The sequence below is a fragment of the Rhipicephalus sanguineus genome, chromosome 1, assembly GCF_013339695.2.
Source record: "Rhipicephalus sanguineus isolate Rsan-2018 chromosome 1, BIME_Rsan_1.4, whole genome shotgun sequence".
Classification (NCBI taxonomy): domain Eukaryota; kingdom Metazoa; phylum Arthropoda; class Arachnida; order Ixodida; family Ixodidae; genus Rhipicephalus; species Rhipicephalus sanguineus.
In genome coordinates, this window is record NC_051176.1 from 58605870 (window position 1) to 58623135 (window position 17266).

General features: G+C 47.0%; 1 protein-coding gene across 1 annotated transcript in view; it reads left to right on the forward strand.

The window, feature by feature from the left end:
- Window positions 1-17266, forward strand: part of LOC119391765 (nose resistant to fluoxetine protein 6) — a 66058-nt gene that overhangs the window by 40250 nt on the left and 8542 nt on the right. The window contains exons 4-11 of the mRNA XM_037659417.2: window positions 7743-7854; window positions 9155-9281; window positions 10930-11054; window positions 12057-12236; window positions 13559-13652; window positions 14499-14618; window positions 15555-15723; window positions 16358-16437. Coding sequence (XP_037515345.1) covers window positions 7743-7854; window positions 9155-9281; window positions 10930-11054; window positions 12057-12236; window positions 13559-13652; window positions 14499-14618; window positions 15555-15723; window positions 16358-16437 — 1007 coding nt within the window. The remainder of the gene's footprint in view (window positions 1-7742; window positions 7855-9154; window positions 9282-10929; window positions 11055-12056; window positions 12237-13558; window positions 13653-14498; window positions 14619-15554; window positions 15724-16357; window positions 16438-17266) is intronic.

Below are 17266 nucleotides of genomic sequence, written 5' to 3' on the forward strand. Positions count from 1 at the left end.
CATAGCAGAGGATCAGTGCTTGAATAACACCATTCACTGGTCATGACATGAATAACGCAAAATACCTGTCGCGTACGTCATGAAACCCTTTCTCTCAGTCACGTGTGGCCCATACCCGCATACCAGAGTCATGCTATACGGGTATTTGCCACAGGTGATACAGTCTCAGTCAACACAGTAACCGCTAAAATACACATTGACACGCGAAGAAAGTGATAAACAACTTTAACCAATGTTTTTTTAACGTGCACTGACATTGGGCACGTTAGTTATCACGGGCCTTTATCATTTTGCCTCCATCGAAATGCATTCGCCGCGACCGGAATCGAACCCGCGACCTTTGGCTCATCAACCGATCACCGTAGCCGCTACACCACCGCGGCGGACGACGCAAAGAAATTGAGGGAGCTGAATACAAAACAGCCTTGGAAGTCGCTCGACTACCATCCACTCGTTCGCGTGGTCCGTAACGTAGACCACATGGATTGCGCAAAAATTTGGGTCAGTGCTTCCTACAATAACTATGCCGAGGGACCATGCCCCTCATCATTACCGGTGACTTGAACATCGATTTATTAAAACCCAACAACGCCTGCTTCATACACTGCACGAAAGACGGCTCGGATATGACAGGGCGTCACAAGACCTCGTTGCCAGGTCCAGGACTGGACGCATCATAGATCATTTCTTAGTAAGAGTGATTCACGATTTCCACCAGCTGTACTATACCTCGCACTTCACTACTACTAGACCATTCGTAGTCGCGATCACGAACGGATCCGATAACAAGTCCTGTCCAGCTGCTGGTGCTCACTGATCACGGTGATGATGGCCTTGTTCAAGAACTCTCAAAAACCCCTTTCACACATGCCGACGAGTTCATGAAACATGCGTGCGTTGCCCGTTATAACGGACAAGTATAAGCATAACAACTGAAACGCAACTGTAACAACTGTAACTGTGAGTGTAACGTACGTGCTGTGCGCCTGTGTGTGCCACTCGGCTGTCTATATATCTAGAGAAATTTTTCTGAAGAAAGCTTAGTTGCGACTAGCGCCTGTCCTGTGCATCTGTGTTCATTCTTTAGTGTTCCTGTTCGAATCCGTGCTATCCAATACTGAAGAATATAAGCATTACATACCAGCTTCCCATGTCTCGTGTTGGTAACACCCACGTTACTGTTGGCATCGTTGCGCAACTGTAAACAACTGGTTATGTAACACATGTGCGACTCTTCAACATATGTGTGTGTGTATACCATTTGCACATTTCTCTAGCGTCATTCCGTCACGTTTTGCTCAACGTGAAAAATTACGCCAAAGTCACTTTCTTGCGCATGCTTCGCGTAACTTCGATTCCCACGGTACGTGGGATCTGCCGAATTTTTTGTTATATAAAACATGCGCGTATATGGAGGCTACATATTTATGTGTTGACTTCATTTCTCTTTCTCTCTACATACATACATACATACATACATACATACATACATACATACATACATACATACATACATACATTAATACGTACATACATACATACATACATACATACATACATACATACATACATACATACATACATACATACATACATACATACATACATACATACATACATACATACATACATGCGCTCGTGTCATGGTCATTTCAACACTCATTAAGCACAGAAAATTTTTGTATTATCACACGCACCTCAAAGAATCACTTAACAGAATTTGAGTCGTTGCAATGCATGCCTATAAGACTAAAATTATGGTAAGTAAACTACTTGAACTCACTTATTTTTCTCGGGGCACATTTACCTGGATAGTAGGGACCGGTTTGTTTAAACGAATTCGTCTTCGCAGTTGCCTGTTTGTTAAATTGATTATATATGGTACTTCCTTTGTAAATTTATCCTTTATGTCGCATGTTGTCAGTTGATTACGCAACTGCATCATAAAACATATTCGAGTCTGTATTACAAGCACCGCACCATCATAGATTCGGTAGACTGGTGAATCACGCACCTCATTCGACAGCCCACATCGTAAGAGGAAAGAATTGTCCGCTGCGATCACTGTTGAACGATGGGATAGGAATGCGGAAACGGCCGCAACTCAAACAACGGAGACACTCAAACGGTGTCAGGGTCGTTTAAACATTGCGGCGGAAGCTCACCGTTTGTCGTATGTAAACTAAGGATATATGGGGTTCCACAACCTGATCTCTTGATGTGAAATCCAATGGTGCGATTTCAACGCGATAGCGTTAAAGAGCTCGTTCCGCAGAAATTAGAGTGTCGGTGTCGGCGTCGTTGGTTGTGAGCGAAAAATAATCGTCTTGTCCGTGACCGAAAAAATAAGTAATAAGCAATGTTAGGTTCGAGTGAGAATCGAACCCAGGCCGTCTGCGTGGCAAACAGGTGTTCTACCCCAGAGCCACTCCATAGCTTGGAACTGCACTGAAATTAACTTTAATGCTTCACAAATATACGCGTCGTGTTTACAGGTGTCACAGTACGAGATTTAATATCGCAGTAAAACGGGGTACAAGCGTATATTGCCATCGGGCGTCACACCATGTGAACTGCATAACGAGTTGGTGGTTTAAAGCCGGCCACCCATTACAAAAGGCACACACATTACTGCGCGTATTGCCTTACGAACACGTAGGGGGTGCATCGCAACTTCGAAAAAGTATCACGTAATTGCTGCTGGTTTAAAGCATGCCGCCCATTACGAAGGGCATACATATTAGTGCGCGTATTCTCTTAGACACACGTAGTGAGTACACTGCTGTCATAAAAGTGCTGTTGAAGAGGGCGGAAACCTTTGCCTTTACTATAGGTATGTCGAGTGTGTGTGTGTGTGTGTGTGTGTGTGTGCGTGTGTGAGACCGGGCGACTGAACATAATGACAAGCAAAATAGAGCACGATGAGAATGGGGGGTCGGATATCGCTATCGCGTTCAACTCTGAAAGACAAAGCTTAAGCGTCCCCCGATTTTTATACTGCGCAATCAGTAGAAGAATCGATAACTGGGCTAGTTGCTTGGAAACAGCGCAACGAACTACACGGACAAGTTTGAAGGAAACACAGCGCTGTGGTGTCTTTCAATCTTGTCTTGTTCGTGTCGTTCTTTACGCTGTTTTGAAGCTGTCCAAGAACTGCACAATCGCGTTTCATATTTTTATCAAACTTTTTGCGCTCATTATGGCTGTTAAAATGTATTTCGCTCACTCACGGCTAACACCAGTAGCGTTTGTTCCCGTTTTACCCTCGACGAGGCTCTTAGTTTTGGTTGCTTGATTGTATTTTTGCTTACTTTGTATTTCTCACTCCGTGTAAAATAAAGATGGCGGCGAACCTAAGCAGGTATCGTACGCTACGACTGATGCGAAGAATTCATAGAACACATTTCTTTTATTTTTTTCTTATTTATTCTTTATATAGCTTTACTGACGTGAAGACTGTAAGGATTAGGGGCGCAGTTACTAAAAGGAAGTTTTGGCCCGTACGGAGTACGCTTGGTTACAACCATTTGTCTAATATATGACGCTGCGTCGCCTGACGGCGCCAACGAACCGACCACACCCGTTTACGCCTCTAGTAACCTGTTAATCCGACAACGCTAAGAAGTTTGTGGACAAAAGAAAACCGTCTAATCACTCAGAAAACACCAAACTTATGCACTCAAGCTTAGATTAGGTTAGGCCGGTTTTGGTTAGGGGCAGAGTTTTGGACTTGGAAATCCTTTTTTGCGGGCTTGACATACGTTGACGTGGACCAAGTCTGTAGGGAAGTTACTAACTCCCCTACAGGAAAAAGACAAATTTTACCAGCAAAATCTATGTGCGAGCGCCACGTCTGGGACAGTTGGCATGGAATGACCCATCTATATATATTTAAATATGCACACTACGAGAAATATCAATATAGAATGTACATATCAAAATGTCATAAAATGTACGCATTTTATTGTAGATCGGAAACTTTACCCTAGTCCTTCCCAATTATCATCTGGAATGCTGTCGTAGGGGGCCTCGGATCGATCTCAGCGTCTTCTTCTATTGGACTATCAGATGTCACCGGTTCTTCCATTTGTACGGGATTTCTCGGAATCTCGGTACTTGGAGGTCCTGGGTCAAAATCCGACAGCGATAGCATTCGAGCATGCCTTCGCACAGGCATAGGCGTGCGCAGTGTTCCCCATCAGGGGGGGGGGGGGGCAAAGGTTCATCGCAGCGCCCCCCTACCCTACTAAGTCAATGTATGGGACAGATTTTGCGCCCCACCCCCCTCTTAGGTGACTAGAAAGGTCAATGTACGGGGCAGATTTTGCGCCCCCCCTCTTAGGTGATTAGGGGGGGCGGCCGCCCCCCCCCCCTGCCCCCCCCCCCTCCCTGTGCGCACGCCTATGCGCACAGGTATCGGCGTGCTCTGCGCCGGCATGCCGCTGCTTTCGCCACGTGAGATACGACGCCGAAGAGACCAGTTCACGAGTGACGCTTGCAGCGCTCGCCTTCGCGTCCCATCTGCCCGTGTTCTGCCAGCCGCAGGTTGGCCACGGTGCTAGCCAGGGAGGTCTTGAGCGCTGCCTGCGGTACATTTGGCAGCAGAGTGATCCTACAGGCGACGCCCGCGCGGCGAACTACCCTCAGTGGTGCCTCGATGGTGAGCAGGGAGTCCACGGCTGACACGGCGCCGAAGAGGTGTGTTTGCGAGTCACACTTGCAGCGCTTGCGTCCGCTCTCGCTGGGAGCTGCCAGCCGTAGGTTGCACACTGGGCCTAAAACGGACGTCTTGAGCGCTGCCTCCGGCACATCGGTCACACTGATGCTGCAGGCGACGCTTTCGGTGCGAATCCTGACTGGTGCTTTGATGGTAGGCAGGGAGTCATCGGCCAATACGGCGCCGAAGGGACCCGTTCGAGAGTGACTCTTGCATCGCTCGCGCCCCATGTCACCGTGAGATGCCAGCCGTCGATTGCCCATGGTGCCCGCCAGGAACGTCCTGAGCAGTGCCTGCGGTCCACTGGACAGAGCTATTCCCCAGGAGACTCTTGGGATGCGATGCCTCCGCGGTACCTTGATGGCGGGCAGGGCGTCGAAGGCAGATACGGCGACGAAGAGACTCGTTCCCGGGTACTGAGAGGCCGCGCCGCTGTCGCTGATCGTGAAAACGTCCCAGGAGATGGCAGCCACTGGCACATCGAGCGTCGCGGCTACGGAGCAGCTACAAAGCACGGCCACCGGCGCTCGCTGGACGCAGAGAATAGCCAGCCTGAATTCCAGGACCGCAATGTTCACTGGAATGAGAAGCCACTGCTCGCGCAAGTTCACGCCCTCAACCGGAACGAGAGCGACGGCGCCAGTTGTTGTTGTAACCTCTGCCATATGGCTCACACCCACTCTGGGGGATTGGCCAAGAATTGATCTTATGATTCTTTTTAGGTATTTTGAGTATTGAATACTGATGAAAAAAAAAAAGAAACAAACAAAGAAAGACGTACGTAAAAAGGAAAGAGTGCAATAATTGTTTTGCATACATTCAGATCAGACACTTTAATCGTTATCCCGAATAGAAATAATAATAATAAAAGCCTGGTTTTTTCTTTTTTTAATAAGCGCCACTGATGATGATGATGATGTTCCTCTGGCGAGCATATCTTCTTCTATTCTTCGTCTTCTGCGTAGAGTGAATGTTGGGAAATGTCGCTAGGGAATGTTATGTCCTGAGGTAATTTCACTAGGATTTTATAACGCGACATTATCTTGTATATGCGTCATCCAATGATTTGAGATTTTCTTGGTTTCACATTATTATTCGCATTTAGAGTTTCTTTTTCAATTATTGGTGTTATTTAAATTGTACGTAATAAAGAAACTGTATGTTATTGATATGTCGCGTTGGAAGACAACGATGATGTGCGCGCGCGAATGCACGAGCGCTTTTGCACGAGCTCGACTCAAGCGTCGAAAGCTATAGCCTGTGCTTACTTATCTAGAAATTGTTTATTCCTCCTTGTGTGTAATAAATCGTCGGCAGTCACCAGCGGTTGTACAAAGGTAACAGTTATGTGCAAGGTGGTTTTCTTTGCATAATGTCATGACTAACCAACACGTGATAAAGAAAACCGCTTGTTTCACGATGTCAGGAATACAAGAGAGATGTTATTCTAAACTGTTTCTTACAAAGAAACTGTATGTTATATGTAACGCTGTTTTGTTTCCGCAATGTCGTGACACTAATTTGACTAGTGCGTGATACGGTTGTTTGTTACACGATGCCAGGAATATAACAGTAATAATAGTAATAATAAGAATAATATTTTCTATTTCACTGGGGGACTCCGGATTAATTTCGACCGCCTGGGGCTCTTTAACGTGCACCTATATCAAAGTACGCGGGTATTCTTTGCATTTCGCCCCCATCGATATGCGTCCACCGTGGCCGGGAGTCGAACCCGCACCCTCGAGTTTAGCAGCGTGATACCTTTTGCGCTAAGCTACCATGGCTGGTGTCAGGAATACAATGGATGTGTAGAAGCTGGTGCCATATTTGCGTACCAACATCTTTTGTCATATCATAAAAGAGAGGTTAAAGGGAAATTCGCACGAACGACTTTGGCCTGAAGTGGCGTTCATTGTGCTGGGCGTGCTAATGTGCTGCGATTGTTTGCAGTGGTGGTGACCGGTTGACACCGTGTGTCTGTGTGCTCTCTTTACGTCTACTCAACTTCCATCTTTCTTCAGTGTAGGGTACGGTGAACCTGACCTTTTGTTTAGGTTATCCTCCTATACGTTTCCCTTACCATCTATCATCTGAGAATGGGATTGAATGATTAGCCAGTACAGGCCTCATATGCAAAGCGTTCCAGGTGCATCTAGTTCAAAACAAGACGGCTCCAGGCTGTAAGTGTTGTTCATAAGCTCTGACATCAGCTCTAAGGCAAACACACGGTTGTTGCGATTTCATCGTCTTTATCAAATTACAATCACTCCTCCATTATTACTCGGTATTATGCATTTCGCCGTCTCCATCGTCGTCACGCCGACACATCATCTCGTCGTTACGCAGTCGTCATCACATGTAGTGGCCATTCCAGTCTTCGTTCCATTGTCCTCATTTCTTGACCATCATACAGTAGTCGCCACAACAGCGTCCTCATCCCAATATCGCCATGAAGGAACGAAAAAACTGAGGAGGAGCCTTGACGTATCCTCATGCTTTCTAAAAAATACATTCGACTGATAAGAAAAAAAAAACAAAATGGCTTTCGCCTTCCAGTTGTCTTAGTTAAATGCATAAGAGACTGACTTTTCTGGCAGTGTACCCTCGGTTCGAATCAGCAAGACAATCGCCTTTAACTGGGCGATCGGCTGCTTTAAGAGCAAGTACTCGAGCATCGTCGCCATCTCTCTCGGTGGCCAACAAATCAGTGGTAAATGCCTTTGACTAAGTCAATTGATGTAACCCGCACGCGTACGCGAATTCACCGCACATATCCCATTTCCTCTAACTTCTTTTTATTTCCCTTTCTCCTTTTCCTAGCGTATGATAGCCAACCAGAAGCTGTTCTGGTTATCTTTCCTGCGTTCTTTCTTCCTTGTTCGCACCTTCATTCTGACCGCAATTCTCTTCGGTACTGAAAGTTTAACGAACAAATATCCAAACATCATTGCCTTGTAGCCCCACACATGGAAGGCTTTCGCAGATTATTGAGCGGGAGTGCACAACTCCTTTTCTCTCGCAGAAAGGTGATCTCAAGGACGTCGGAGAGCTGATGGAGGAATTTCCTGGCTTTCTGGGACTCTGCCTCCCGTCGGCGTGCACTGAGAAAGCAATCAGGGCCATCGGAGCTGGAGGTAGGTGCTCTGTTAATAAAAGGAAAAAAATGTCCCCACCTCCCCGAAGGGAATCGTGAGGAAATTCGAATGCATTTCTTGCGCCGAGAGTACATGGCGTAGTAATTTTAATGGCGTAAAGCTGGACACATCGACGCGCTCAAGTGTCTCCCTTTTGGGCGCCTCCTTCAACGAACGCTGCCTACGTGCGTTCGTAATCACCTCAGGGATGTTGCCACCGCCTTCAATGCAGCACAAACGCGTTTAGAACGCGCTGTTTTCAGGCTGTGCCAAGGCAGCACAAACGCTACAAACGCGTTTCAAACGCACTGCATTGAGGCGGTGGCGCAGGGAGGAGAGAGAGAGAACGGCCAGAGAAGGAGCGGCGAAGCAGTGCACCTACCCTCTCCTGCACTCTCTCCACACACGCGGGAGCTCCGCCGAGCTCCCGCGATGCGAGCGCCCTCACACGCCAGAGCGCGCTCCTCCTCTCCACTCACTCTCCGCTACTCCGCCCGCACTACCTGCTCCGGTTGCTAGGGGCGAGGATAAGCGCGCGCGCCCGCAGCTGTTGCTATGCGAGAGGGAGTGAAAGCGGAGAGGCGCGCGGACAACGCCGGACGCCTGACATAGCCCGACTAAGAAATGCATTCGCATTTAAAAAAAAAGAAGAAACGCAGAATTTCTCATTGATATTCGTGGTACTTTGCATGAAGCATGCACAGGATCGCGTACCAGTCAATCGTTGTAGTGTACGTGATTACTAACGAGTCGCGGCCGGCCTGTAAGAAAAAAAAAGGGGGGGGGGGACGAACAGTTTCTACAAACAAAAGCACTCTGAATCACCTTTAACTACGTATACGAATGGGTGTACGATAGTTGAGTGGAATCGAATGACGAGAATCATTACATCATGCCGGGCAAGAATGTGTTGTTCAAGCTTCGCCTGGCATTCATAAAATTGACCAGAATGTGGATACAAAGAGCACTTTGGGACTAATCCGCGCGCACAGAAGACTACGGACCGATCGTGCGTCGCGCCTACACGCAAAGAGGCCAAATTCTGAAAGTTTTTCCTTACTGAGTGTCTCTTATCGCTACTGGCATGACGCGGTGTTTGTTTATGCATTATCATGCATACATCTTGCGTCGCCAGCGGGTCGCTTAGCGGGTCATTGCCCTCGAATGTTTCTCGCGGGTTCGTATCTCAACACTTTCGCTCCAACTCCCCCAACCCCATTAAATACGCGCATAACTAAGTTGAAATGACTTTTCCCCATTGTGTTTCATTCGCAATAACATATATTTCTCTTCGTTTCAGTTCTCTATTACGTTTCGCAACTGGGCATGAAAGCACCGGATGTGAAGATGGGCATTGAATTAGCAGGATGCGTGACGAAGGAGAAGCTCAGTACACATGAGCAGTCGTCTACCTTGCTCGCGGCATCGTAAGTACACTGCTTCACATTCGCTCAGCACAAAATTTGCGTACTGTGGTGCTTTTTTTCTTCTTTCTTTTCTTAAGCGCCCCTCACGTCATAATCACGTCCCGAAACCGTGACATGATTATGAGGGACGCCGTAGTGGAGGGCTCCAGAAATTTATGGCCATCTGATGTTCTCCAACGTGCCCCTAAATATCAGTACACTAGTCCCTAACATTTCGCTTCCATCGAAATTCGGCCGCATTCGATCCTGCGACCTTCGGGTCAGCAGTCGAGCAGCGTAATCACTAGACCACCGTAGCGGCGTAGCGGGTAATACGCGCGTAAGAAGTGCTCCTAAAGGCGACACATACTGTCCGAACAGCCCGCTCTCTGAGATTAGAAAGCGCACGATAAGGCCGTTCCCTATAGCCTTGAGATCGGAATGCCTCATCTCAATTGTTTCCGAGGGCGACGTCATAGCAATTGCTTAATGTTAATGTACGATAGAATTTGTCTGCTCGAATACCGATGGCTGTGGCGGAACGTACAAATTTCGATAAATCCGGGCTCAAGACTTCCACCGAAATCCGCCACTCTTCCAGTCAGCATTTCCGTTTACGGCGTTCTTTTCCGCTGTAATAAAGCTTGTTAACATTTCTAAACTTGTAAGCTGTCCATATTCGAATCACATAGGGCGTTCGAGGCACGGAGCTTACAGCAAAACGTTATGCTTTGAATTCTACAGGCTAAAGACTTCAGTTATAGAAATATGAAAAGGTTTGATGTTAACAATTACGGAATTATAATTAGAAATCTTGTTAAGCAATATTTGTAGTGGCTATTCTCGCGCAAATTCTCATTTTCGCAACCTTCGTGATGCTTCGCCAGTGAATATTACCATGTTTTAACGCGATATTGTTAAGGGCCTGTGTCGCAGAAATACCGGTGCCGGTGTCGGCGGTTGTCAGCGAAAAATCGAGATAAATACAATTAAATAAAAATCTTCGGCTCTAGTGGGAATCGAAACCAGGCCTTGTGCGTCGCATTCAGGTGTCTTACTACACAGGTACGCCAGTGCTTGAAACTTCTCTGCACAGGCATCATGTAGTAGAGGAGACCCGTTAACACATGTTATGTGGCGTGGCAGAAGGGTAGAATTGCACGAGGCGTCACGCCTTCTGAATTGCGCAACGGGTGTGTGGTTTGAAGGCCCAACAATTACAAAGGGCTGAGGCATCAGTGATCATCATCAGCAACAGCATCAACAAATTATGGAGCTGCGTGCACTGCCTTACGGACGCGTAGTGGGTACTTCGCTGATTCGTAACTAATGGGATGAATTATGGCGTAATGGGCACTTCACAACTGCATTTGCAGTAGGCATGCATTCAAGGATAGTTTCAAGCGGCTAATGTGACTCGCGCAGACCTTGCTTACCTCGCGGCACGGTTGAGGTGTCCACTGAGAAGAGAAACCTGGCAAGCGAATGAGAAGACGATATTAACAAGGCCCGATAACGCTATCGCGTTCTACTCTTGAAGGCAAAGCTCAAGCGTCCTCAAGTCCCAAAATGCATGCGGTCTATGTTCGTAATGCCTTCGATAGCTGGGAGGGATATATTTGTTATTATTACCTCCTTAAGACTTTCCTTTTCGCTGCTTTTTTTACAGAATCATCATCGGCATTCTGCTCGTACTAGTCGTCTTGGGAACACTAGTGGACGCCATGTTCCTCATGCTGGTCAACAGGGAGTTCGCCGCAAAGGAAATAGTCAAGACTCATTCTTACGAAATCAGTGAGTACTTACGTATACTACAGAGCAGGGGCGTAGCCAGAAATTTTTTTTCGGGGGGGGGGGGGGGGGGTTCAACCATACTTTATGTAGGTTTGTGCGTGTGTTTGTATGTGTGCGTGTATTATAGGCCAGCAAAATCGAAAAATTTCGGGGGGGGGGGGGTTGAACCGCCCCAACCCCCCCTGGCTACGCCCCTGCTACAGAGTACTACTCTGTGGAACCTGTCATAAAAGGCAAATTCAGGACGACTGCTGGTTGACTCGCAGTTTCATGTAGCGCAAACTGTAGATCGTCGTTTTCTTCTCGTTACTCAGTGCCGTGGCTTAGTACTCACCTGCCCTTGATGTAATAGAAGTTTGTTCACTTATTGGCGTGCCCACTCCCACCTAATAAAAGAGTGGGGAAGGGGGGGGGGGAGGGGTACATGGAGCAAATGCAGCCTTGTAACATTCATTATTTTGCATGCGCATGGAAGGGAGCTCGTATTTTTTCGTATTTTAGTTGTATTACGTCTAAGAGCCCTGAAAATGTTCTAAATAAAATCCTCAAGTGTTACCGCAAGTGGTAAACGTTAACCAGTAGATTGTTTTTCGTGGAAATACTTGCTTGTGTGTAGAACAGCGTTATATACCAGCTTAGGTAAGCGGTTCACCATCATTGGTATAGATTTCTGACTACAGTGAAATATCTCATTTGAAATTCACGTTTCCCTGGAACACCGATACAGTTTGTGCAAGGAGTATTCTTTCCTTCTGTGGCGGGCGTTAGAAAAGGGTCTTACACCATGCAAGCGTCAGGTCTTAGCACGTGTGCCCCCTATCACTTAATTTTGGCAACCACTTTCCGATATATATATATGTTGTCTATCATTTGTTTGTTTGTTTTTCTTGCACGCGGCATGCCTTAGTACATCCTCAGTCAAAGCACCAACCACGCAGCAAGACTTCCATATTGAGTCTTATCATTCTGACCCTGGGCTCGCTTTCTGCTGCGCATGCACAGATGCGGAGAACCACTACGTGCAGGTGCTGCGCGCCTTCTCGGCCTACCGCAACTTCCGCATGCTCATGAACGGCCGCCGTGGCAGCAAGACGCTCGCGCCCATGGCAGGCATCACTTCCATGAGCTTCATCTGGATCATCATCGGCAGCACGCTCCTGCTGAGGCCTTTCAACCTATCGGGTACGTCACCCCCACGCATTCTTTTTGAATATACAGAGGGTAATGCGAATGCACGTTAGCATTGAAAGCTGCTCGAATATATCGTTCATCTTTGCATTTCGACCAGTGTCTTAAGTGCTTTTATCCTCTTTCTCTCAAAATAAGCGGGGCGTGGCATGCACTAGTGGCGTAAGGCTAAAGACACAGCGGGGCTGATCGGCACCTAGGTGGTCTTGGCGTTTCGAGGTTATGCCAAAGTTTTGAATGTCGATCTGCATGCTGCTGTTCCACGTCTCGGCAAAGCATATAAACGTGAACCTCCGCAGCAGTTCGTCGTGGTTAACGTTTTGTGCAGCGACCTCATGTTGAGCAAGGCCAACGTTAATTCGTCTTCCCCGGTTCGGCTAATCGTGTCGTCACGACTGGCCGGAGCAGAGCAGTTGCGCGCAGTGTCGAGGCGTGTGGGCGGAGCCACGCGCGGGTGCGCGCGGTCACATCAGGGCGCATGCGCAGGCAGGAGCAGCTGGCAGGAGCTCGGGGGAGCCGTGTCAGCGCTCGCGAAGCAGGCGCGAAGCTTTGCGCAGTTGTGCCACCGGTTGCTAGGCAACGCGCTGTGACGTCATCGTTGCGCGGAGTTTTCTGTTCGCGACGGACGGACCAACGCTCGGCTTAAAAGCTCCGAAGTGAAAAAAAAAATTATTAAAACTGAGGAAAAACGCCTTACACCTACGTATTTCATGTTATTCTGCGTCTCACCACCGTTCACACAGCAATGTCAAAACGCGTGTTGTTATGCGCGCTTGAGATGGGTAATAGCGAATGTCCCTTCCTGCAGTTTCCTCCCCAAACAGGGCAAGGTAAAAGCGGTGAACACTTTCCTTGTGATTCTCACCACCTGTAGAGCTGACAGATAGCTGCGAGTGAGTGGCAATTCGTAAGAGTGTCATGTTCAGCGCAAGAGTCAGAAGTTGACGAAATGAAATGACGAAACTGACGTGACTTGATGAAGGTGCCGAAGGAGGAGACAGAACATTTTGGGGAAAGAAGGGTGGTGGGCGGGCATTGCTGGAAGGTCTTCCCAACATTGTGAGGCGTCCGTGCGCACGTTTACGTTCTCTGAACCGGCACAAAGGCGTGTCTAAAAAGTTTGAATTTTCGTTATTGTTACGCTCTGAAGCAAGCGACCACTAAAGCAACGGGCAAGAAACTCTTACCACTTCCTCTGTTATGACAGCGTAACTAACTATGGCAAAAGTAAAGCCATGGCCAGCGTGACGATGTTTCTGTCCATCGGTTCTGCAAATGCGTTACAAATGGTCGGTGCGTGCTGCAATGATTTGCAGGTAACCTGAAGTCGTTGAGAGAGGTCCTGAATGATCCCCCTATTCAGTTCGCCATCAACAACTCATTGGCAATTGACGCCATCGCTACAGTCATGTGAGTATATATATCATTACGAAGGATTTTGCATACTTCGTGAGGCTCCGCGTTTTTGCGCGTTGGGTATCTATGCTAGTGACGACCACATACCTTCTACAAGAACATCATATACAGTCAGCTTTCGACATCACGTAGATTTAGTTTTCTGGTATCGCCACGAACATTCATTTGAACAATATCCGTTCACGAATTATGTTACAGTACACATATTTTTGCTATGGTATGTATCAGCAATTGTGTTGCTAGCTGTTCCTATCGTCCCTTTTCGAGACAGCCGTATTGACAACCGCGTGCTATTATAGGTCAGCAACGCTGATCAGACGAAGTGCGTTCTCAGCAGGGGCGTAGCCAAGGGGGGGGTTGGGGGGTTCAACCCCCCCCCCCCCCGAAATTTTTCAGTTTTGCTTGCGTATATAGGCACGCACACATCAAACGCACGCGCGAACATACATAAAGTATGGTTGACCCCCCCCCCCCGAAAAAAATTTATGGCTACGCCCCTGGTTCTCAGGATAAATAGCCCTTGCAAATTGGACTGAGACTATAGAAAAATATATATGATACATGCGGAGCGAGATTTATAGCACACGGCAGTGGCAACTCCATGTAATATCGCGTATAGATTAGATTGCAGCCTCGTGACTATCGCTACGGCTTAAGGGCTACGCCTTTATTCTCTGCGCGATCGGACAAAAAGTGGATGGATTATCACATACCCAGCCTGCTTCTGATTAACTTTTTTTTCTATAGCAAATCCCATAATATAACCTTTTAGAATAAGCTCTCGCACTGTGCGCCTCCGCTTCATTCTAACTTTTTTGTGTTGTTTTGTTTTATTTTCAGTGCTATTTCCATATCGTACAACATAGTGCGAGCTGTACGCCGCTGTGGAAGCCAAGAAGACTGTAGCGCCGCGAGGTACTTCCGATGCGCCTTCGCAGCCACCAAGTACTTCTTTGTCGGGTAGGCTCTTTTCTTTTTTTCTTTTACGGAGTGAATAATATAACCAAAATGAGCCATAATTCATTGTCACTACTCTTTATTCCTATACAATCACAGAGTGTATTAACTTTAAGAGGGCTAAAGTGTGCGCTCACGCTGCCTTTTGACAGCTATAGATCAAAAACCAGAGACAGCGATAGAAAGAGTGAATGATGCTGATATACTTCACTATTATGTTTCAGCTAATATGGCTTAATAATGATGTGGGTACAAACACGTGTTGCCCCATAACAAAATGCAAGTGAGGATCATGGAACAGGCACGTAAAAGTATGGCAGACAGCCCTGAATTGTGCCGCGAGAGTCGTTGTGTGATCTTGTATTGTCATATAATAGTGCAAACAGTACATAGGCACAAGAGAACGTATATGATGCCGTGTTTTGCTTTTACATGATTGTGCGTGCGTGCGTGATATGCGGGTGTGTTCGTGCGATCACCTTGTGTTCACGTTTTGCCTGAGGAGTTGCTCTATAGTAATCCAGTCCCGTCGTATCTGTGTATACGGTTGTCAAAATCGCAGTGGCTGCGAGGTAGCATATATTGGTACAGACGTACATGGTTGAAGACAACAATAATTGCTGCGGCTTTACGGGCCAAAAACTACGATATGATTATAAGGCATGCCTTAGTGGGGGACTCCGGATTAATTTCGACCACCCGGGGTTCTTCAACGTGCACCGAAATCTAAGCCCACGGCTGTTCTTCGAATTTTGCCCCCATAGAAAGGCGGCCGCTGTGGCCAGGAATCGAACCCGCGCCATCGAACCACGGTTGAAGAGAAATGTTGAAAACACTTCACTCCGAAATGTCTAGTAGAAAACATCGTGCCTAAATCTTCACTGCAATGACACAACCTTGCCATATGTGTTATCTGACTCCCCCCCCCCCCATTTGCAGGCTGCTGCCAGTGTATATGTTACTATTACTAGTGATCAATGCCAAGTTCCCAACCCTGGGCAGCGGGCCGACGTGGGAGATCGAAAGCAAAAAGTACTTGTCGCAGTGTCACAGGAGCTGGCAGTGGAACGTGCTCTTCATCAACAACTTCTTCCCCACAAAAGATCAGGTAAGGTGGGGTCGGCTGCATGGAGTATGGGCATGTAAGTGACATTGTGCTTTATAAATAATAAATAATTAAAAAAGAAATCGGACAATTCACGTATATATGTGAGGAGGAGCAATAATGAGATGACAGGGAGGGCTCGCCACTGCTCACACCGGCAGGGCCCATGCTGGTTGTCTTTTCGTGGTTTATTCGTACTCGAACCTCTTGCGAAACCTTGATGCGGCCGTCGTTCGCGGCAGCAAGTACAGTTTCAATAAATGCTATTCTTGAACGCTTGCGCATGAGGATTTCAATATAAGTGCATCATTATCGTCATTTTCAGCCTATTTATGTCCACCGCAGTACGACGGCCTCTGCCAATGATCTCAAGTTGACCCTACCCTGTGCGAGCCGATTCCATTTCATCCTTGCGAACTTCTTAATTTCGTCACTCCATCTAACTCTCTGCCTTTCTCGACTGCGTTTCGTAACCCTTGGTAATCATTCTGTTGCTCTTACTGTCCACCTCTTGTCTGTCCTACGCCAATGCAATAGATAACGCCAATTGTTTTAAAAAATGAATGATAAAAAATCACTGCAACAAAAATAGTTTTTTGCTTTTGATTCGACTTTTTCTTCACCTTTGTTTTTTCAGTGCATGCCGCACACATGGTTCCTGGCCTTTGTCTTTCAAGCTTTAATCTTCAGCATCGCAATGGGATTCCTCCTGATAAGGTGAGCATTGCATGTTACGAAACCTCCTGAATGAAATAATGTGTACACATTTGATGGGCGTTCGCTCAGCACAACACCATAATTTACAAGCATAGAAAGGATTGACAGTAGAGCAGAAAGGTATATATCGTGAGTTCACGCGCTCACAGCTTTATGGAGGATCACGGACCGTGCGCTTGCGTGACAAAATTGTCCGCAGTCGTCCAAAAGCCCGTATGTACAAAAACGTTCAACTGCTTGTGAGACATGTCCCAACCAACCAGTGCTTATTATTCGAAAAACATTTGCTATTTCTAATATGCACAATTCGATTGGAGTACCGAATCGAATACAACGCTATTCGATTCGATATTCGCAATTTTCGAATATCCACACACCCCTATATGTAGCCCTTCATGACTGTTCGCGCTGCCAAGAACTATAGCCCCCATGCCAACTAGTCCTCATAGAGCTTTACTGTTAACGCGATAGCGTTAAAGAGCTCTTTTCGCAGAAATTTCGCTGTCGGCGTCGTTGGTTGTGAGTGAAAAATCTGCGTTGTCCGTGTGCGAAAATACGAGATAGATGCAAATTAATAAATTATAAAAAAAATCTTCGGTCCGAGTGAGAATCGAACCCAAGCCTTCTGGTAGGCAAGCAGGTGTACTACCACGGAGCCAGGCCAATGCTTGAAATTGCTTCGTAAAAAAAAACAAAAAACAAAAAAACAGCTCCACTAACGTGAAACCTAGGGAGGTGCGAAGCACCGGTGTTTCCCATATAGATACGTCAATCGCAATGAGAGGACGCTGTCCTCTCATTGTACAGGCAGCGTCGCAGACAGCGTCCA